This window comes from Poecilia reticulata, linkage group LG9, assembly GCF_000633615.1.
Source record: "Poecilia reticulata strain Guanapo linkage group LG9, Guppy_female_1.0+MT, whole genome shotgun sequence".
In the NCBI taxonomy this organism is placed as follows: Eukaryota; Metazoa; Chordata; class Actinopteri; order Cyprinodontiformes; family Poeciliidae; genus Poecilia; species Poecilia reticulata.
The window spans coordinates 9,524,242-9,547,561 of NC_024339.1; the positions used below are offsets into that span (position 1 = coordinate 9,524,242).

The 23,320-nt window shown below is 37.9% G+C and overlaps 1 protein-coding gene across 1 annotated transcript in view; it reads left to right on the forward strand.

Annotated features, from left to right (window-relative positions):
- The first annotated feature begins 4,105 nt into the window (after positions 1 to 4,105).
- Positions 4,106 to 23,320, forward strand: part of antxr2a (ANTXR cell adhesion molecule 2a) — an 81,839-nt gene continuing 62,624 nt past the window's right edge. The window contains exons 1-9 of the mRNA XM_008417763.2: positions 4,106 to 4,599; positions 8,940 to 9,011; positions 11,630 to 11,701; positions 13,003 to 13,084; positions 14,447 to 14,551; positions 14,770 to 14,838; positions 16,728 to 16,808; positions 21,410 to 21,470; positions 21,927 to 22,022. Of these exons, the coding sequence (XP_008415985.1) occupies positions 4,430 to 4,599; positions 8,940 to 9,011; positions 11,630 to 11,701; positions 13,003 to 13,084; positions 14,447 to 14,551; positions 14,770 to 14,838; positions 16,728 to 16,808; positions 21,410 to 21,470; positions 21,927 to 22,022 (808 nt within the window). The 5' untranslated portion in view covers positions 4,106 to 4,429. The remainder of the gene's footprint in view (positions 4,600 to 8,939; positions 9,012 to 11,629; positions 11,702 to 13,002; positions 13,085 to 14,446; positions 14,552 to 14,769; positions 14,839 to 16,727; positions 16,809 to 21,409; positions 21,471 to 21,926; positions 22,023 to 23,320) is intronic.

Sequence of the window (23,320 nt, forward strand, 5' to 3'; positions counted from 1 at the left end):
TCAGCTTTCTTTTTGTGCTGAGGCAAAACAAAAGAAAAGGGATTCGGCTTGCTGATGTGATCTGTGGTTCGGGAAGATGCTTTCCCGGGAATGATTGCTTCTTATAACCTAATGAGGTGAGAACAAATCGAACTGAGTGTAAGACGATTTCAACAACGCACATTTTCATTTAGCTTTTCGGGACAATTATGAACCTACTGAGGAGCAAAAACAGTCCAGATGTACACACAAACAAATATTTACTGATGTTTATGAGCAAACGTATTAACCATTTCAGTTTGAATTTAAAATGATAGATAGGGAATGTGTTCTGATCAGGTAACGTGTGACAAAACACTATTAGCTTAGCAGCATTTTACAAACAAATGCCTGAGAATATTAAACTGTTTCAGATTGAATTTACACCTGCGGAATCAAATAAAACTTATTTCTGTAAAACTAATTCCAGTTGATTAAATGTAAAGTTTTTATGCATGTTGTAAACATTTGTACAGATTATATTTTTTGAGATGAACAGTGGATTTTGTGAGGTTTTTTTTTCTGGGAGGCTGTGGCACGCGAAACTGTTTGAGCATAATAAAATCAGTCACAGCTGCACAAACGAGCTTTTTCTCCTAAACAATTATGATTGCTTCAGCAAAGAAAAACATTGGCACGCTGGCTTTAACATTGACGCCAACTTCTGTGACACGTGTAGTCTTATATGTAAAACATAAGACTCAGGAAATGTCCCTTTTAACCTTCATTTCAGCGTGAACAGGATCCTCAGGTGAGCTGATTGTCAGGTGAGTTTAACGCTTTTTATTCCCAAACTTTACAGCCTGAAGTCACATCCGCTGCCAGCTAAACATGCTGTGTTCAAACAAGTAGCACGACTGATGAGACAAGCAAATCTGGAATTTCCTGTATGTCCTGGAAAGCACCACCTGATGAAATATATCTTTGGTGTTTAATTTAACCTGAGGGAACGTTTGCTGAAGAGACAGGAGTGATGAAATGCAGTCGCTCATCTCAAGTCAACAGATACAACTGTGAAAACATTTGCATTATCTGTGGTGGTTTTATGGCTTTGGAATGCTACATTGCCACATGTTCTTCCCGTTGCATTTGATTAGACGGTGGCGTGTGCAGAGCTCTGTGGGAGGAGCGGGGCTTTTGTTTTTGTGCATGCCACTCCAGGGTACAGAGCCACATTCAAGGGCTTAGTTCCCACTGTGGATTATCGTCCAGGTTTGGGGATTTAACGCATCCAGAACGATAACGGAGGCACCTGCAGCTCTCTAATGTGTGTGGACCATAAAGGGAAATGTACAGGTTCAAGTCAACAAATTCAAACATAATCAAAATTGAGCTTATTTTAGTAATTCAGTCAAATCTGTTCAGTCGGAACTATTAAAACATAAAGATCTCATTGTACTGCAGATCACAAAAGACCTTTCCTTTAACTAGAAAACAAAATGATTATTTATGATTTAACTGGAAATATTAAATACAAAATGCAATGCTGTATGAAAGCTGTATGTGGTGTAGAGATGTGGAACAGCATGGAAGAGGAGGAGAAGAAATGCTGCAATGTTTTCGTTTCTAAACTGATATTTCGAGGGATTAGGGTTTTGGCCCTGAGGTTTTTAATGTTTCTTTGAATTACTGCAAAAGTGTTTACAGATATAGGTAGAAAAAAGAGGAGAAGACGAAGAAAAACAATAAAATAAATGACTAATTTGACATTTTCTATTTCTTATACTGAGTTGTTCAGTTTTATTCATCACTGTTTCAATCAGTGCACCGCTCTGCCGCACACTCTTTAACATCCTGACGTTTAGCTTCCTCTTGTCTTTCTGATGACCAAGACAGCTCTTCCTTCAGCTGTAATATTGGAGTTTCCTATATTTTAATTCAAAGAGACGATGGTTTCAAGCTTTTTATTATAGATGAATTTTTTCATAATGCAGCACAACTTATTATTTAGCAGGCAGGGAGTAATTTTAGCTACTTTAGTTGTAAATCTGAGTAAAAACAGATCCTCAGTGCTGATGCTTTATATTATGTATCAACATGATCACATTTCCTTACAGTCGATGAATGAGTGTTTTTATAAGATCAATGAACAGACGCGTCAGAATTTCCTTCAGCTTAATGCAGAAAAGACAGAAGTTGTTATTTTTGGTCCTGAACATGCAGGTTTTGGTAAAGTAGACTGTAAATATTATAAAAGATGGAAGCTTTCAGCCACAACTGTTTGTTTTTGTTCAGTCACTGTTCTTTTTAGCGCGATTCAAAGAACTGTGCATCAGATGAATTTAACTTTTTTTGAGTTGAGAAAAAAAATGAGATGCACAAATGATGAAGATAACAATTGTATTAAAAAACAGGAACACATTGTCTAATGGCAGAGTTCACATCCACATCCCCTTCCTGCCTTCATCCCTTCAACCAACCTTTGTGCTTTCAGTACAGTGACTCTTCCTCAGCAGCTGGGATACAGTATCTGCCACGTGTTAACACTGTTTTCAATAAACTGTGTCATAGATGCTGCACAAGCCAAGCTGAGATCAACATTTCTACATATTTCTTATTTCTACACCAAGCCTTGTGCTCTGATGTCATCAGGGGGATGAGGGCAGGAATCGTGACATATTGTGAGAAAAACAGAAGATACAAATTCTCATGTTTTGTGGATTGTGTAAGTTGAAATCCAGTTAAAAAAAAAAAGGCTTGAAAAATGGGAAATGTAAAAAAAACAGAAAACCCTTTTATAGAGAGCTGGAGGTTTTGTTGTTTTTTGGGCCAAACGCTAATCAAAAACAGGCAGTTTTAGGTTCAACACAGATTAAGTTGATGTTTCTTATTTTCTCTCTCTTTTTCTCAGAGTACTGATAAAACTTTTCAACGGTTTCTTTTTCCTCTTAAAAAAATATATGAAGTGATTTAGACAAAAGAAGGCAGTGAAATATTTCTGCATTTTTAATTTTAAAATTACTGAAATTCTTAGTATTTTTATAATGCTTTCTTATAATTTTGCCTGACTGTGAAGTTGATCCAGATGTTGCTGGGTGGGTACAGTTCACGGAGCACTCTGCAAAACAGCTGGTTTCACTGGACATGCGCACTAGTGCAGAGGCTCATGAGGCCTTTGAGGGCTTTTGGAAATATGTGAACAGAAGCAAAGTTCGACAAAGATCAACAACCCCTAGCATTTCACTATTTTCCTTTCAAAAAATCATGGTGAGACGTGTAAAGACCTGTTTATATATCATGAAAATCACGCTGAAAAAAGGGCGATGGTTTGTAGTCATAAAGTACTTCCTGTTTTAGGTGTGTTGGCGCTGTGACTCATTTAATGAACAGAATTTTGTTTGAGACTTGTAAGAATGGAGCAGAGCAGAAATTTTAAAGTGTTTATGTTGGGATAAATTTAACCTTTTGGTTTTAGATTTGAAATTCGGCAAATTAAACTCACAAGGTTTAAAGTTAAAAATATTCGACAAATAATGTCTGACTGGAAACTTCATGTAAGACCTTGTGACTCTTAGGCCTTGATTTCCAGATGACATGCAAAATGTAAGTTATGGAAAGATGACTTCCATAACTTACACTCAACAAGCCAATGTAGCTATGATCGTTTTTGGCTTAGGAAGGTGTAAATAACTTTTGTCTGCTGCATAGCTAGCAAGCAGGCTTCACTGTTATTGTGAGGGCCATAATGTAACATTTTTCCTGTCAAAAATCCTTTTTTATAACTCTTTGAGAAACGTTATTTTTGGATTAAGTTATATGTAAGACATAATAATTAAAAAGTAATATACATATACTATATGTGTTATGACATTATTGTTCTAAATATGTTTACCAAAACTTTTTATGAGATAATCTCTTGCAGTTTACCTCGGTCGGATATATTTTCCCCAAAACAGATTACTGAAAGAGTTAGTTGACTATTTTGACTTGTTGTAACTATTAAAACTGAAGTTTATTCAATACGTGCCTTCTTCCTCCCTAAGATAACAAAATCCACGAGTCATTTTGAAACAACAATAATATTTCTCACTAACTAGTAACGGAGCTTACAATTACGAGCTTTGTATTGGTCCTTGAAAGCAGCCTAACTTTTCCTCCGGGCTCTGAAGTTCAGCGGGATAAACTTGTGAAAACCTGCGTTCCTCTTCACGTTATGGAGGTTCAGCACTTATTCGGGTGCGGGGTTCGGTTTTATTGAGGATGTGAGTGATGAGTGCGTCAGGAAGATGAAGACACTACAGCTGGTGACGTAGCTCCGGTAGTTTCCTTTATGCTGCAGCTCAATCACTGAACATTGTTGTTTAGTGGAAGTTTTGAACAAAGTAACAGCTGCTGTCTGTTACTCTCTGCTGGACGAAACTGCATTCTTCGGCTTTCTGTGAATAACAACTGCGGGGTTTGTGTGTGGAAAATGTTTAAAAAGTTGTCTCGGTGTCCCACCGCGGAGGAGAACCTTCAGGGAAGGAGGCTGTGGGCTGCAGCCGCTGTCGCGGTGACCTTCCTGGGTTTATTCGCGGCAACTGGCTGGGCAGAGGAAGCCTCCTGTCACGGAGCTTACGACCTCTACTTTGTTTTAGACAGGTAAGTTTTAAGGATACGTTTGGCAGTTTGGAGTAATAATTATCCTATGAAAAAGCCAAAACAAATGAACCCAGATAATAAAGTTGTGAAAAGTACTTTTTTTTTTTTTTTTCTAAATTGCTGCATTTGCGGTCTTCAGAAGGGAGTTGGAGATGGGAGCTTCTGGGACAAATTCAATGACTATTTTCATTATTAATTTAAGTAATTTGGTTAAAATCGTGGAAAAAATTAATGAAGTTGTGCAGTTACAGTATTTCTACACGCTTTCCTGATCATGACAATGGGTGTAAGGCAAAAGGTTACTTTGTGTTGCATCGTGTGTATAAAAGGCAACTTTAAGTGATTTAGGTAAAATACTTTATGAAAAGTGTAAAAAAAACAAAAGTTAAAAACTAAATAATTAAACTGCCTTGTCCAGAAACACAGAGATGTGTGAAGCTGGAGTCGAACCCTTTGTCAACTATCTGAGGGAGGGTGGCATTTTAATGAGTAAAACTATTTTCTATCAGTAGATCGGTATTCAACCTGCTTTCCTCAAAGCTTACAGCAGAGGTTCCACTTGGAGGCATCCAGATGTCAGTTAGCTGCAGTCACGCTGAACACTTGACGTCTTAACCTGATTGCAACAATCTTGACATGTTTTTTGCAGACTTTTTTCCAGTATTTAACGTGTTTTTGTGGAAGAGATAAACAGCCCTTGATTGCGCCACTCTGGATATAAATGTCTGATTTCCACAGCTGTTGCATGCTCAGCATGTTACTTTGCGGACTTTGCTGTGATCGGTTGGAGACCCGAAATCCGTCTGCAGAGGCTTTCCAAGATGTTTAGCAAACTGTGCCTGGAAAAATGATGAACATCTCATTATAAATAACAGATTCAGGACCAATCTGATGCATTCAGGTTCTTGTATGCGTTGTGGTTTCTTGTAACATGCGAGAGAAAACCTGATGAAACCACATAGGCCTTATTGTGACCTCCTTCTAACCCCGCTCACTTGGTTTTCCCTCAAAGGACTTAACCAACACCAAACCATGTTGTGCTTATAGAACATAATCATTCCTTTCATCTGTATGGTCATCTCTCATAAACGTGGTTGTATTTTTCTCAGTCAAGTTATTTGAAGCAATTTTTCAAAATGAACAGAAATTTTAAATCAAGTCTGTTTCCTTTAACTCGTTTGGGGCAAATCAACTCCCACAGGATGTATTATTTGGATTGCTAATGCTGCGTAGCTTTTCTGTGCAGACGTTTGCATTCGTTTGCTTTAAGTCACGATACACCGTTAAAGTTGAAGGTTTATCACCAACAGCTGTATCCAGTGAGGCCGCTACATGTCTAAAATGTTCAGATAGCTGGAAGATAAAGTCTGTATTTACACTTCAGATGGTTTGGAATTGCAGTCAAAATCCTATAAACTGCAGATGCCATCCATGCATTGTCATCACTTTGTGTTGCTAATAGAAGTTAGCTTTCAAAGACCCACACACTGACTTGCAAAGAAAATCGAATGTAATTATTTGTACCCCAAAATAAAACTCAGGAGGTTTTAGTTGTTGCAGCCAGGGGTTGCAGGGATCATTTCTCTTCTTCCTGCTTTTCTACTTTGGCCATAAAGTTCAGGATAAAGTGCTTCTGATGTCTGAACTTTACAAATCTGTCTCCCGATAAGTTCCTAAAAACAAAAAATATAAAAACTTTCTTCAGTCTAGCAAAGTGCTGATGTCTTAAATGCTACTAAATTGTTGCAGAGGAAAAAACCCAGCTGGAAACTCATGTATTTCATAGTACAATCTGTTAACATGCAGGTGTGTGTATATCTTGTAAAAACAGAGCAGGCCTTTGAAGGGGTTCTGTGTGAATCATGCAAGCGGTGGTGTCACCACTCGCCTCAGATTTTGGCACAGCACTACTTCCTGTGTGTTTCATGCACTCGGAGCTCTGCTTCAGAGACTTCCCAGGCAGATCCAGTCAGCTCAGCAGAACTGTGCAGCAGCGTCATGCGAGTGGAAGGTTACAGTCGTGGCAGAAACTGTTTTTAATCCCGTCCTCCTCCGGCTTGGAGGCGTGCCATCAGAGAAGACTGTGGAGTTAAACGCTGCTGCTCCCCTGACCCACTTCTAAACTTCCATGCTCTCATCTAAATGATAAAAAAAAAAAAAACACCGGATGATGGCCAAGATAACTGACCGTTGTTATGAGTTTCTTCGCAGTTTATTTCATTGGTGCAGATAAAGGAGCTTCTTCCGTGATGGGAGGTGATCCCTCATGTCTGTCCTGCGTTTCTGCACAGAGAACAGACGCCTTTTTAACTTTCTAGCATCATGCAAATGTTTCTTAACTTAATAAAGAAGAACATGTGTTCTGATTTCAGATAATCCTGTATTTTATTTACATCCAGGTTTTGTACCCCACATTATTTGAAATCTGTTTGACATCCTTATTTTCTAGTCCCAGAACCAACAACAAAACATCAAACATCCTTACGTCAGTTTCTGCAGAAACATTTTTCACTCTTTCTTCTTAAACTCTTCTTCGTTGTGTTTTTTCTGATTGGACGACCAACAAACCCTCTTTTCAGTGCGTCGGGCAGTTTCTTTGGTGCTTAGTTAAACTAATCAACCAACTTTTCACTTATATTCCCTGTTGACTTTCACACTTTTCTTATTGGCTCACAACTAGAGATGCACTGATCAGGTAATAGAGAAGATCTGTTACTGAACTGTGGTTCTTATGAAAGTTCATTCAGTTGGTTGATGGATTTATAGACTAAAAATAGCAGCTTTTGTTCAATATACTCACTGTTTGAGTCACTGATCAGAGCAGAAAATTCTGACTTTGATCTCCTCCTGATTGAGTGGTGCATGAACAGAAACGCTCCATGTCTGGGTCTGGATGCAGTCTGAACGGTGTGGCCGTCTCGTGAAACATTGTGAGGGTAAAAGACGTGTTTAGTCTGTTCTGGGTCAACTTCCATCTTTGTTTTGAAGAGTTCACACCTGTTTCTGACACAGAGGCTGCAATGTGAACTGTCGCAACATTCTTTCAATCGATCATGTATGGAATGTTTTCCCACCAGACGACTCTTTAGATCTCCCGTAAGAGTTCCCATTTGTTCTTTCAGAACATCTAAAGTCTGATTTTTAACGGTCGCTGCGACACTGAGCTGCGTATTGCAGACCAGAGACTCTGCTTCGTCAACGTGCGGCGTAGTTTCCCTTCACCTTCCCTCTGTGACCTTGTCTTTACGGAGCGGGGAGGAGAAAGATGTGCCATGAAAGATGAGCTGCCTAATGGTCAAACTCTTCTCTTTTATGTTCTCCGTGCATACAAGGAATTGTAATTATTGATTTAATTACCTCTCCGTCGTTACGCCAAGGGCACGTTTTACTCACTGTGGTCAGACTAACACTCCATCGTTAGGCATCCAAATGTGTGCATCGTGGTTTTGTATTTCTCAAGTTTTTTTTAATTCAATGATAACGGAAATGGTTCTTCCTGTTTAGTCTAACTATGGGTGAGGAAGAAGTTATTGATACTCTGTTCATTTTATAAGTTTACGAAGGATAGGATACTCTCTTTTTATGGTTGATTAATCTGAACAGGGAGAGACAAAACATTTAAACCAAACACTCAAGATAAAAAACACAAGCAGCATCTTTGCTGTACTTCACCAAATCTAAATAAGTCCACAGCTTCTGGGAAGTCATCAGTAGGGCGCTATCAGCCAATCAGGTGCAAGCTTAGGAAACGTTTGGCCAATAAGAAAAAGGAATTCTATTTTTTTTTGTTTTTATATTGACTTCTTTAAACAAGACAAGAAAGATGTAAATAATCAAATATTGTGGATGAAATCCAGGCTGAAGCTGTTTCACTTTTAATATTTCCAACATTTAATTAACTATGGAGAAACCACAGATACTTACTCAGGTTTAGTTTCATGAAATCTGGTGGTTTTCCTGAACTTCATACTAAATCAGCTTAAAATTTTGATACTTCATTATCTGAAATTCCAGGTTTTTTCCCATAAATTCCAGTGAAAATCAGTGAAATGTGAAAATTTATTGAATTCTACAAACTAAACCAGTTCTCTCAGGTAAAAGAGGTGAATGAATTTGCCTGTATTTCAAGAACTAGAGCAGAAAAATAAATCTGTACAGACAGAAACCCCCGCTCATGAACATTTCGCTACAGACTCACCAGTGCAATTATCCAGCATGTGGCTGGTTTTAATATCCAACTGTAGTTGTTGTGCAACCATGTACAGTATTTCGGCTCCCAGCTCTCAGACTGCAGAGTCTTTTATTTGCTCTGTTCATGGTTGCTTGATTTTTCCCTTCAGGTCTGGAAGCGTTTCCAGAAACTGGTTTGAGATCTACTCCTTTGTGAAGAACCTTACGGACCGGTTCGTGAGGCAAGTATTGAATGCATATATTTGATTACAAAATGCTACTTTTATGTGTTTGTAACTTGATTCAGTTATTTGAATGAGAAAAACTGATAGAAGTAAGATAATGTATTTTTTCCTAGGGAATAAAAAAACTATCCAGGCTGGGAAAATTGGAGTACTTTAACAGATTTCTAAGATAAGTGGTTTTACTGGATGAATGACATCATTATTTGCCGTCTGCCGCGCAGATTTAAAGGACTTCCCACCTGTTTTCCAAAGTATCTTTTCTAGTCCTAATTAATAAAAGACAAAAGCGTTAAAACGGACTCGACGCGCTCAGCTTGCTTAATGTTTGAGTCAAACGGCGCCTGCCAGCACAGTACAGACGGTAGCGCCACAGCCAGAATGAAGTGGTTGGTTGAAGAAAATAGCAAAGGCACCAGGTGGGAGTGGGTGGCAGAGAGGAGCAGTCTTCTGGGCTGCGAGAATGGCCATTTGCACCGGGGGGGTCCGGCTCCACACTTATCCCCTGCTTCCACCACAGAACGGCTGACAGGCAGACAATGTACAGTAAAGCAAAAGAACACTGGAAGGCGACGGGGACAATCTGCTAAACAATGCTCGCTCACCAAGAGCACTTCTGTTCTGCCATGTGGAGCAAACTGGACTCCTTCATCACCCCCCCTCCTCTCCTCCTCATCCTCAGATTTATCCCTGGCTTTGGCTTCAGTGATTTCTTAACAGAAAATATCTCAGTGGTCGTTCTGCATCACGACCTCGCCCACGCTCTCCAGCCGTGACCTTAGAGACGGCTCGTTCTTTTTCTTTTTTTTTTTCTTTTAAGTCCACATATATTCCCGCTCCTCCTTTGCCGGATCTGGTCTAAAGATTGTGCGGCGTGTTTGTGGGGGAGGATGGCGACTGGGCCATGTGTCATGTGGTTGAGAAATATCAGCACCTCTCCTTATGCTCCGAAAGGCTTCGCATCTCTGAAGGAAACACTTGTGTTACTTAATTATCCGAAGTTTTAACTCGCTCTGTGGGAGGCCATCCGCGTGTGCCGAGTGTCTGTAGCAGAGGTGGGAAGTTACTGAGGACACTTAGCAAACTACTTATTGCTTCATTTCATACTTTACATCATTAGTTTTAGGTTTGGGGAACTTGTGCAGCTCCTGTTTTTATATATTTCACAAGGCAGATTTGTGACCTGAAATTTGTGGCTGTGTTGTGGCATATCTCATGTTATGCTATATTTCCGTCATGTAGTCATTTTTGGATGCGTTGTGGAGCGGACAGGAAATAATACTTCACTAAGAAACTCTAATTAGAATAAGAAATTATCTTTTCATGTAGAAATGTGATTTTTAATTCTACTCATTGTTTTTGCAGAATGAATAAAAAGCTGAAAACACAGATTATTGGTGCTGGAACATGGATCTAGTTCCTGAGATGAGATTTTAATTATTTTTTAAATGCATTTTCTTTCTTTATATTTTTTAATAAAGTAAAGATTGGACCAGTTCAAAACCTTGCTTTAGAGCAGATTAGTTCAGTTCTGTTTTCTCTAAGTGGTTTCCAAATGTAAGTTGAATTATCTATTTTTTTATAATGCAAAATTATTTTTGTTTTTACAAAAAGAATCACAAAAATTATAGAAAAAATTTAAAGAATTTTTTTTGTACAAATAAAATTTTTTTACACATTATTTAAATGTTAAATTAAATAATTTAGTTTATACATCATTATACTATATTTTCCGTTTATTTTTTTATTTTACGTTTTTTTACAATGTAATGAACTGTACCATCTTGTTCTATGTAAAATAAACTTCTGTAATAAAAAAATAATAATTAAAGGATTTAGCGTTAAATTTCAATTTCATGCTGTGTTTTAAAAAGCTAAATAAAAAACAATAAATTATTAAAGGTTCTGAAAATTTTTTTTTTTCATTTTGCTGGTCAAGAAAATGTTTCTTTAATTTTAACTCTTCTCTAAAATCTGAGTTTTTTTCCCCGTTTTATGTCATTCGAAATCTTAATAATTTGGCTAAAATAGGCATTTCTTTAACAATTGGTGTTAATGTTGTTTGTATGGATTTAGTGAAAGTGAAGCTGGGTGTTTACCCACAAACGACCTGCTTATGAAGCAGAAAACCTGTGAACGTCTCCGTTCTTTAATGTAACTGAATGTAAATGACCGGTGCTGAGCGGGTCAGGTCGGTTCGGGTCGGGGGGGTTCTGGCCAGCTACGTCACCCTGTAAAGCGACAGGTACTCGGTGTATTAATAGTGTTTGTCCAGCAGGATGTTTGAGCGTGACTCATCGTCAGCACAACATGTTTCTTGTCTGATTAATCACTTCCTCAGTGGCTCCGAAGATGCTTCAAGTCATGCACTAAAATTAGCTGACATTAAAAGAGATCCTTCTGTTTGCATCATTATTTATGCATCTTAATATCTGGACTTAAAACCTGGACATAAATCACCCGTCTGTAGATGATTAGCTCTGATGAGTGCAGCTATGACCTTTAAGAGATGTCAGAAGTTGGATTCTCCATCTGAAGCGTCACGTTTGGTGACTTTTATCGAAGTAAATCAGTTTCTTGGTTTTGACTGAATTTCTTGTGTTTTTTTTCCTCCTCAGTCCACGAATGAGAGTCTCATTCGTAACTTTTTCGTCCAGATCTGAAGTCCTGCTGCCTCTGACTGGAGACAGGTAACAATCAACTCGAATACTAATTTCATTAAAAATGTTTTTTACACTGTTCTAATTCATTTTGGAAAAACAGATTTAAAGTACAGTTTAAATTTTTAGCAGCTATTTATATAATGTCAAATATAACATCAGAGCTGTATCTTTTTTTTTAATTTAGAGTTTCATCCAGCAGCATTACCACTAGTAACCTATTCAGCTTTACTCTTATATCAAAATGCATTTTTTTAGAACTTTTAAAGGCTGTCAGTATTTTGCATTTATGACATATTTTTGCATAATTTCATTGGAAATCTGTCAGTTGCAACATGCCTGTTATTTTCTGAAAGACTTGACTCATTAAAGAGTCATTAAATGATGCAACACTAGAACATTTTAGCTGTTTTAAACTTGTAGAAACGGGAAGTAAATTGTTTCAAAATCCCTCAAAAATACATATATATTTGAATTAGAATTCTACTCTCAGTAAAATCAGAAATGGCTATTGGTGTGTTTTCAAACTAAATACTTTTTTTGTTGTTGCTTTAAATCAAAATGAAGCTTTATTTCAGCAGGAAGAACATTTCTACATCACAGCTGGACACTCAGGCCAGTTAGCACAGTGTTGGTAGTGTCATGATTCGGGCCTGTTTGGAGACATTATTACTGTAAACGTAAGAAATAAAAAACACAAAACTATTTCTCCGATTTAATTCTTTGTGGATCCAATTCCTGCAAGTATCAGATCGCTTTACGTTGTTTTATTTGAGGTGAGTTTCTTTTCGAACTAGAAGGTTTGATCTTATCAAATTCCTACATAAATGCTGTTCAGAAAATAATTATTTGCTACTCTAAAATGTTTTGCTCTTGCAGGGTTTGATTAAACCGGCAACATGCAGCTCTTCTTCCGCTGTCAAAAAAATTAATAAGCGTAATAGGTGAAAGCTGTATTGCATGTCTTCTTGTCATATTTTAAATTTAAATAACAAGCTTAGCAGTTTTCTTTGTAATAGTTTGGGGGTTTTCTTTAACTGCAACTATTTATGCCTCAGAATTTCTCAAGAATTCACTTTAACTCCTTTTCTCTTCCTGTTTCTACCCAGAATATTTCTCAGTGCTTGTTTTTACAGCCTGTGGGTTTCTCACTGCTACAGTGACTTCATCTTTACACCACACCTCATTGCTGTTTTTAAGAGTCTGTGCAAATCATTAAAGCTAAAATAATGAAATTCAGTTTTTCTTAATAGAACAGAAACGGGAACAACTAAAATTTGGATAAATGTTTTTCCCCACATGTGAAGCTTTCACTGCGTTTGTCCACCCAGGTATAAAATTGAAGAAGGCCTGAAGCGCTTGCACGATGTGATACCAGCAGGTGAAACGTACATGCACGAGGGAATAAAAGAGGTGGGTTTTATTTTCTTGTATTCAGGTATTTAAAACAGTTTAAGACACCTGAATAAATATTCATAGCAGACAATATTTTATTTAAAGAAAAAATAAAAAGAGGGAAATAATTTAAGAGGTGGACTGAAACTGAAAATGAAGTTTTTCAGAACTTTACAAACAATGTGCATTTAATTCTCAGAAATTAAGAGATTGAAAAATTCATCAAATAAAGTGAAAAACTGGGGCTGTCAACTCAAACAAATTTTATCAGGTTCTGCTACTTTGTAGACGTTGCCTGCGCTGTAGCTTGAATGTTATTTTCTTCTGTGTTTCAGCTGTTTCTCTATTTATCTAACATCTAGGGTTTTGTTTTTAAGTTGCCTTTGCTCTCAGCTCCACTCTCACTCTCCTCTCATCCTACACAGTGCACAACTGCTCTGAACGTTGCCAGAAACAGCAAGAGCCCTGTAATTATTTTACTGTTGTAGACAAAAAAAAACATGGCAAAGCATTCATTTACGTCCAGTTATTTACTACAGAAGCAAACTAAACTTATATGAACAAAAGAAAAGCATGAAAATGATGAATACAAAAGCAGAAGAGATAATCTGACCCCATGTTAGCCTGCTACGTCTGTCCTGCTTCAAAAATTATGATAAAGTCTGGTAATATGTAACTTAATGTAAAGAAATCCTGCAGACTTGGAGGATTTTTGGTTTTAATAATTCCCTCCTGATGCATCTTCCTCAAGAAAGCAAAACTTGTCATGATTATATGGGTCAGTTTCCTCTGCAAAGTCAGAACTTTTTATTGTTTTTAGGGATTTGCATCAAACAAGCACATCAATAAGTACATCTAGCATCACTTTATAGGATAAGTACTATTCCCCACATTGTTACCATTCACAGATTGTGGTATGTTTCTTTGTTTTAATCCCACTTAAAGTCTGTTGCCTTTGTAATATTTCTCCAGGATGAGTAAAATTCAGTTATTTGTGTGGAAGTATATTCACAATAGTACTAATGATAATTTTATAGAGAATGTGGTACCTTTTTATAGATTATTCTTTATAATATTTGTCATATGTAACCTTCTTGCTGCATGGCGACATTTCAGCCCAAACAGAATACGTAAAATGCATATTTTAGGCTTAAAGATTAAGAATAGTTGTGTAATCCTGGATTCATGATGTTGCAAAAAGAAAGCTAAATATCGCTTCTAATTGTAAATAGTGTAATTAAATCAGTAGGTATGAATACATAAGTTTGTGCTTTTACCTATGGCTGTTTTGAGCAGGGAAGCTATGTAAAGCTGTGGTTTGTTAGTGTTGTGGGTTTATCCGAAGCAGTAAACAGAAACGTCCTGTATTTACTCCTGAAGGCTTCCGCTCAGATCCAGCAGCAGTCCACAAAGTCCTCCAGCATCATCCTGGCTCTGACAGACGGGAAACTGGAAGTGTACATCCATGAGCTCACCAAGCAGCAGGTGTGCTCTGCTTTTCTGACTCATCAAACTCACACATTTAATCTTTTTGTCTTCATTTTATTTAGACATATTTCCTATCCAGAAGCCATCTTTTCTCCATCTTTTTTTTAAATTCTGAAATCCCTCATGTGTTGTTGTTTTTTTTACTCACGGATTTTCGCTTTTTGTCTCTTTACCTCCACGTCTGACCTGTTGCGCATCGTTTGCCTGAGCTGCAGGCTGATGAAGCCAGGAAATATGGCGCTCGTGTTTACTGCGTTGGTGTCTTGGACTTTGATGAGCAGCAGGTAAGCGAGCTTCAGTCCTAATCTGCAGCAACAAAACGCCCGACGAGCTCGTTGCCGAGTGTGTGCAGAGCGATTACGGTTTTTGTATAAGAGACTTTGGCAGGATGTGAGAACGTTGTGGAAGGTAAACATCTGAACAGGTTCTACCTGTGAGAAAAGCCTCGTTAAATACGTCTGCATTTAAAACTGTTAAGACGCGGGGAAGGGATTTAAAACGTTGACTCGGTTCTGGTGATTAAGACACTAGTATCTGGTTTAAATATTGTCAAATTAGGGTAAAGCATGTTGTTGAATTAAAAATTAAAATAGTGGCATATATGTGAAATATAACCTGAGAGAAACAACAGTATGGTTTCATGAATCATTTTATAGAAACTATATAAAGTTTCTATAAACTGACTGAACAGCAGCAGAAGTCTTTTTGAAGGAATTTCTCTTCTTAACTAATTTATAGTATTAAAAATGCATATATTAATAAAAAAATGCAACAATTTCCATTTTGCATAGACATTAATAGGAAGTTTTCCAGTCACAGTGAATCGTTCACACTGGTGTCCAAACCTTTTGCATTTTGAGCCCAAATAGAGGAGATGAACGCGCTGAGAGGCCATTTCTTTATTCTCTTCCCTTTTTACCTACTTATTAATAAAATAAACAATAAATATTATAACAAAACTCATTAGAAAAGAACAAATTACAGTAGGTTTAAAGACGTTTCTCAGAAGTTTGGTTTAAACAAAGGAATATGTTCGGTTTCCTGACTGGGTGATCATGAAATGTTTTGCCACAACAGCAAGGAGGAATTTCTCAGGAAACCCCCGTCTGTATTTAGCTAAGATTAATGGGTGGCTGTGTTTGAGGCTCCACTTAACATGAATTTAAAATGAAAGTCAAAAAGAAAAACATGGCTTTAGAAGAAAAATACTTTCTTTTGCACCTAAAACAAAAGAATCCATCCCATTGTTTAAAACATTTTCCAGTACAGAGCAGTTCAGTCCTGCTTTGATTTTTCAAAGTCAGTGGAGTTCAAACTTTACAGTTCAAGAAGATGAAAATGTGGGCCACACAGAACTGTTCCTACGGCCATTAATGGCCCCCGGACCACACTTTGGACACCCCTGGTTCACACTTTGTGTGAATATTTATATTTATATGGTTATACAGTTTACACTTCATTGTTTTCATTCACTCAGTTTCATGCCAGCTGCTGATTTTACAGTTATTGTTTTTAATTATTGATCAACACACGATAATTGGTAAACAAAATGGCTGCTCTCAGTTTATTAGACGTTTCTCCTGCAAACAAATAAAAACAAGCTAGAATGTGTCATGATTTGGCATACAGTGAGATTTAGTTTAAATCATGTTCGATTGGAAAAAATGTCTATTTTTATTGAATTTATCCTGCTTTGTGACACAGATGCTCCGTCGTTTCTCTTCACTCTGTTTTCATCGTGATATTTATCTCCATCAGCCGTAATTTCAGTCCAGTATTTTTCTCGCACTGTATCTTTAAATGCCATCAGGCCATCTGAGCTGTAGTCCGACTGTCACTGATGTCTGGAGTTTCACAATTTCTCTTCCAACATGGTGGCCCATCCCTTGTAACCATTGGTAACCATCGTGCCACAAGCACTTATTAAGTCAAAAAAAAAAAAAGGAAACAACAAAACAAAGGCAGTATTGCTCCCAGTTTGTGCTGCAATCATTTTTTTTTTATAGTTGAGCAAAGTGTTTGCCACAGTCCTGCCATCTGCTCCGTCTCCTCCTGCCCGCGATGCGAGAGGAAAGACTGCGTTCAGTCATAAAAAGGAAAACAGAAAAAGGCAGAGAGCAGTGTTAGATCAGCAGCGCTCCTTGTTTACTCCTCTTTTCCATGATTCCAACAGCTTGCTGATATTGCGGACTCCAAAGACAACGTGTTTCCTGTCAAAGATGGCTTCCACGCTCTCAAAGGCATTGTCAACTCTGTAAGTTTGGCTGCTCTCTGTTTCTTTGCTTTTTCTATATGAAGAGAATCGAGCTAGCTCTGTCTCCGCCGCACTTCTGCAAACATTTAGATGAGCTGCATGAAAAATGCATGTTTGCATTACATCCGGATTAGGCTTTATGGAAAAATACGAGCCGGGGTAACATAAAAACTCAATTAGTGAATAGCTGTCAGAGTGAGAGTCCCTTACAGTGTTAGCAAGCAGCCTCCTCGCTCTCTGCCAGCCAATTAGTGATACTTTCCATTTGCAGCAGCGTTCAGACTGAGTACTGTCAGCCAAGATGGAGCTTTGTTAGAACCCACTGCCCTGTAGAGCACTTTGGCCAGAGTGGGACTTTACATCTGCAGACAAGGCCAGTAGTGTTTAGGAGGAGGCCAGAGCCACACTGAGCTGTCAGACCTGCAGCTGGAGGGACGCAGAGCCAAAGGGTGGGACTTGTTTCTGATGCATGATGCAGGAAAGCAGCGAACTGTGATTTATGGTGCTGCTTTCAAAGGGACCGGGGCTCCAAAACCAAACCTTTGAGTCTTTGTCTTTCATGAAGACGAATGACAGTTGGAGATCTTCTGCGCCGAATGGTTTGTTTCAGTGGCTTTACAGACTGACATTTTTATTTTTAATAAAATCCATGCACTGCAAAAATACAAAATCTATTTTTGGTCTAGTTTCTTGTAGAAATATCTTACTACATGTGAAATGAGACAAAACCAACTTATAAGTAGCTCTTCACCAAGATGTGGGAGCTTGTTTTAAGTCAATAATTCCTTAATATTGATGAAAAAGTGCTTGTTACACTGGCAGGTTATTCTCTCTTCACATAGGAAATCTGTCTGAACTAGTACTTTTTCATCAATGTTACAGAGTTATTGACTTAAAACACTATAAACCTCCTATATCTTAATAAAAACTTATTTGTATGTTAGTTTTGTCTTATTTTAACTGTACTAAGATATTAGCCCTAGAAACCAGACCAAGAATACATGGCAAGGTTTTGTGTTTTTGCAATGTGCAAATCAATAAGCTAAAAAAAAACCCCAAAAAACTCTTCATGCATTCAAACCTTACAGGATGTAAAACATGCAGATGTACAGAAAACTGTGAAATCTTTTGCCCCAGTTTTGACAACACTGAAGTCAGTTTATAGTTTATAATAATTACCATTAATATCAGGGAGGATATTTGGGACAAAGTTTGACGTAAACATTTCCCCGCCATCCTTTCCTGAACAGCTTTGAAGCCTTTTTCAGAGGGACTGTGAAAAGGTCCCGCTCCCCCGTCCCATCCCCTCTGAAGAAGCAGAGATCAGCGACGCTTCCAGAATCCAAACGAAACGAGCAGCATTCCTCTCTGATTAGTAATCCTGGATTCCTCGGTTGTTGGCCTCGTCGCTTCTCTGTTGGATTGGGAGGATTTGGGATCATCTGCGCAGCCTTTCGCTGCGGGATCCCTGTTGCCTCTGCGACCTGCCTGACAAAACTCACAGAAAGAGATCAGAAAGTTTGGTTTTAAGGCTCCGAAAGGCTGTTTATGTTTTCTTGCTCTCCATGCAGCCTTGGTAATCTGAGCTGCAGCACTGCAAAAACGCAAAATCTTATCAAGAGATTTTGGTCGAGTTTCTACTGCAAATATCGTAGTAAACTTGAAATTAGACGAAACAAACTTGTAAGTAACTTTTCAGCAAGAAATAGGATCTTGTTTTTAGTCGATAATATGGGAAAATGTCTTTTAGTAGGTGCAATAATCTGCCAATGGAACTAGAACTTTTTATCAACATTAAATAATCATTGACTTAAATCAAGCTGCAAATATTTTGCAGAAAAGACAAAAGTTAGTTTTGTCTTTTTTCAAGTGTACTAAGATATTTGCAATAGAAACTTGGCGAAAAATACTGATAATGATTTAGTGTTTTTACAGTGAATTTTTGAGGCAGAAAACTTTGATTTATTTTGTGTCTGAACAAAATGAGATCATTTCTGCAACCTACTGAGATTTTGATTTTTCCAAATTTGCTTAAACTGAAAAAAAATTCAAAGAAACACATCTTGCGTTGCAGTGAGTTTTTTGGATTTTTACATTAAGATTTTTTTTTATCAAAGTCTTCTATGAATTGACTTTTAGTATTTTATAAGTGTCATCTAGTTGTAGATCCTTTTAAACCTGTGAGAATTGTGACAAATTGGACTGGGTAAGGTCTCGAGTTCATAGTTTGGAGGAATCTTAATCATCAGTCTCCATAGCAACCATTAGATGTTGTCCGCATGCAAACAGCTTCTTGAAAAGCATGACAGGAAAATGGGTTTTCTGTTCAACCATCACAAACGTAAACATGTGAAATATGATAAACGTGGACTTTGCAGTCCATGTGGTTCTCACAAGAAACAAAGAATGACTAAGTGAAAGTATGGCGCATGGTGGAGGATCTGTGATGCTGTGGGCCTGGGAATCCTGTTAGGATGCATGACTTCATTAAGTCTTTGAAACGACAGGACGATTCAGTTCAATTCAAAAATACTTTATTTATACCAAAGGGAAAATAAATGTCATGCTGACAGAGATCACATGTCCTGGATGACATAATCTGATGTCACGAAGTTCCGCTAATCCATTTCATTTGCTTTTGCCACTCCTCTCTAAATCTCTGTCTGGCTGCAAAGTTAGAAAGCTGAGCAGAGAGACGGAGTAGGTCAGGGGTGTCAAACTCCAGTCCTCGAGGGCCGGTGTCCTGCAACTTTTAGAAGTGCCTCTGCTGCACCACACCTGAATAGAATAATTAAGTAATTAGCAAGGCTCTGGAGAACTGAGGAGGTAATTAAGCCATTTGATTCAGGTGTTTTGTACCTGTGGCACATCTAAAAACTGCAGGACAGTGGCCCTTCAGGACTGGAGTTTGACACCCCTGGAGTAGGTGATGGTATCCTGACTCCATGACTCTTATCTTCAACTCATCTGGGATTTGGGGTCATAGGTCAGGTATTATTTGAGTTTTTGAGATGCTAACCAGCTGCTCCCAGTTTTAAAAATAGCGCCTTGTTCAGGGTGGAAATGATTAATCAAGTTAATTTAGATAAATCGACTATTGAAATAATCGTAAACTAATTTATTAATCGATTAATCGTTAACTGAAGCATACAGACTAAAACAAAAGGCTATTGGCTGGAGCAACAACATATTTAGAGCTGTGATTTAGTCAAAACCATACAAAAAAATCTACATTTTTCAATTCAGTCAATAAAATAAAATATTATGCTCTACTAGAACTCAAGATTAATCAGTTAATCTTTGGAATAATTGATAGGTTAATCAATTACTTAAAAAATGTTAGGTTCATCTCTTCCTTGTTGCCAAGGTTACTAATCATAACAACTGTCTCCAAAAAAAGTCAGATTTTCCAGCTTCATAACAAAAAACCAGAGGGAACAACTGTCCAAACATGAGACGCCTGAAGAATAAATTAGAGCAAACGCAGCATGCACCATGAGTGGAGCTGTTTTCAAAGTTAAACAATAATCTCCATTATTCAAAATTGGTAAAAGTTTAAGTGATTTTCACCTGGTGTACCAAACATTGTGGATTTATAAGTGTATCTATTCCCCTCCATTTATTTTTCTATGAATGTATGAAGCTGACCTGATTTGTAGAAAACCTTTAGCTGGCTGAGATATCTGAGCGACTCTGGATATCTGGCCTTCTCTCCTTCACACTCCATAAATAATGTTTGCCTTCAGATCACGAAGAAATTAAACCAAACTGAAACTTCTCATTTCCACATTCAGCATGTTTACTTTGTATCCCCAAAGTGCCTCCAATCACATCCGTTAATCCTTTTACTAAACGGCTAATAGTCATATTTTTATTGTTTAGCACCAAACATTTTTGCTCTCTTGAAGGGGAAAACTTTTATCGTTTCACAGTTTGAAGCCTAAGCAGGCAAATTGTTTTATTTTCCTACATTCCCCCGTTTTTCCCCTCTTATTCACTGCCAAGGAAGTAATTAGAGTGGGAAAATAGAGGCGCAGAGGAAGAGCAGCAGATCCATTTCCTCCCAGCTGTCATACAACCCCGTATCAAACCATCATCCCTAACAAGGCTGCTGTAAACACTTCCATCTTCCACTTCTCAGATTAAGCTTCTGTCCAACATCAAATGAAAGGCTCAAATGTCTTCCACTGCCATTAATATGCTTCTTCTTACCCGCCCTGAGCTGGGATTTGCATAGTTTTCCCTTTGTTGATTTATTGAATCGCAGTGGGAAGTGCAGCTCCATGACAGTGCGCTCACACAGGCCTCTTTATATGATAATGCAAGATCCCTGAGAGGTTTTTAATAGAACTGAGGAACAGTAATAGTCTTGCATAATTTCCCCATAAAGGCTGACACAGCTGCTGTTTTACCTCCCGTTCTCCTTTTCCCGCCCGGAGCCAATCAGGAACGGGACGTTTCTCAGGTGTTGCTCCCTGATCTGTTTTCTAAACTTGACAGAGCCAATAACCGTCAGCGACTGATGTATTTATTCCTGCCATGTCCGAGCAACAGCGAGTGCATTCTAAGCTGTTGGTGTTTTTTTTTCTCACATCCTGCAGATATTAAAGCGATCGTGCACAGAGATCCTGACTGTGGAGCCTTCCACTGTGTGTGTGAACGGTGGGTGGACTGAAGTTTGTCCCTCTAGATTCTGCACAGACAGCACAGACACTGCAAAAACACTAAATCTGAACAAGTATTCTGTGACTAGTTTCTAGTGCAAATATCTTAGGATACATGAAATAAGATAAAACTAACTTACAAATTACTTTCCGTTAAGAAATAGGAGCTTGTTTGTAATAAATAATGTCTTAATATTGATGAATATGTCAATGTTAAGGAATTATTTCCTGAAAAGAAGCTCCTATATCTTGCTGGAAAGCAACTTAGTAAGTTAGTTTTGCTTTATTTAAATTGTAATGATATTTCCACTAGAAACTAGACAAAAATACTTTGTAACACTTTGGGTTTTAGCAGTGTCGACATTTTTCTAAGAAAACTTGCAGCTGAGATTCTAAAACTCCAGACTCTGAAATTCCTCCTTGCGGTCTTATCTCACATGTGTTGACATTCCAGAATCCTTCGACATCGTCCTCAGAGGGAACGGCTTCTCTGTCGGACAGAACAACGAAGGCGTCATCTGCAGCTTCATCGTTAATGACCAAACCATCAGTAAGTTCCCTAAACGTTCTGGGAATCGCCTCTGGGTCGACACAGTTGCTCTGAATTACATGTCCTTAATTTATGTCTCAACTACAGCTTTTGTTCCTCTTTCAGTTGAAAAGTTACAATAACAAATCTTTACTTCATCAAACACAGTCACGCTTTAAAAGATGTTTGGAAAAGTCAAGACGTTCATCACATTCTTCCATTTCATGGATTTTATTAATTTTTAACCAAAAAACACTAATATTTGGGTGATTAAGTGGAAAGAAGATGTACCCTCGTTTTCAAAATGTTTTCAGAATAACAATCTGAAAAGTGTGGTGCACATTTGTACTCAGCAGTTTAGGAGAACATTCCTCTTTGCAAACTAGAGGGTATGTTGTCAGTGTTTATGTGCTGCCACAAGTTCAGTCAGATCCAGTGTCTCTCGTTCATAAAGTCCAGATTATAATCCAGTCACGTGAGCTGTGACTCTGAGCAGCTCATCTAGAGTTGCAGTTGATCTTATTTAGGAGAGAAAAAGAACTGAATGCAAACATTTTCCTTCATCTTCACTACTTCTAGTTGGTCTGTCACATAAAAGCCCAACTAAAATAAACCGAGGTTGGTTAAAGTTGATAAAACAAGAACAAATTCATAAAGATGAAGTGCATGAGATTCACAAAATATCTTGAATTTAGGTCAGTTGACTGTGTTTTCTTTGGCTTCACTGCAAAAACACAAAATCTTGTCTTAATACACTTGAGTTAAGACAAACCTAACTAATACGTAATGTTTCAGGAAGATATAAGAGCTTGTTTAAAGTAAATAATTCCTTGATATTGATGAAAAAGTTGTAGCTACATTTAACAAGGGAAAATGCCATGTTATAAATGAATGTTACTTGTAAGTTAGCTTTGTCTTATTTAAGGCGTACTAAGATAATTGCGCTAGAAATTGATACTTGGTAAGGTTTTGTGTTTTTACAGTGTTCCAAATAACCCTCAAAGGTAAAGGAATGAAAATAAAAACAAGAACTGGAGTAGAATAATCTCCAAGTTGGATCATCTGATTTAATCTGGTTGAATTTTCCTCAGACAAACACACAAACTTGGACAAAGGAATCCCCCCTCTGCCTCGTCTTTCCGCGCTGATCACTTTTCATTTACAGTGACAAAACTAAGTGGATTTTTTTCCCCCCTTCATTTAATCATATAGTTTCATCTTTTGGTAAATATTTGGCTTAAACGTTTTTGAGGTTGGACGTGGCTGAACGACGGCCGCGTCGCGCCGCATCTACGTCGTCTGCATTCATCAGAGGAGCG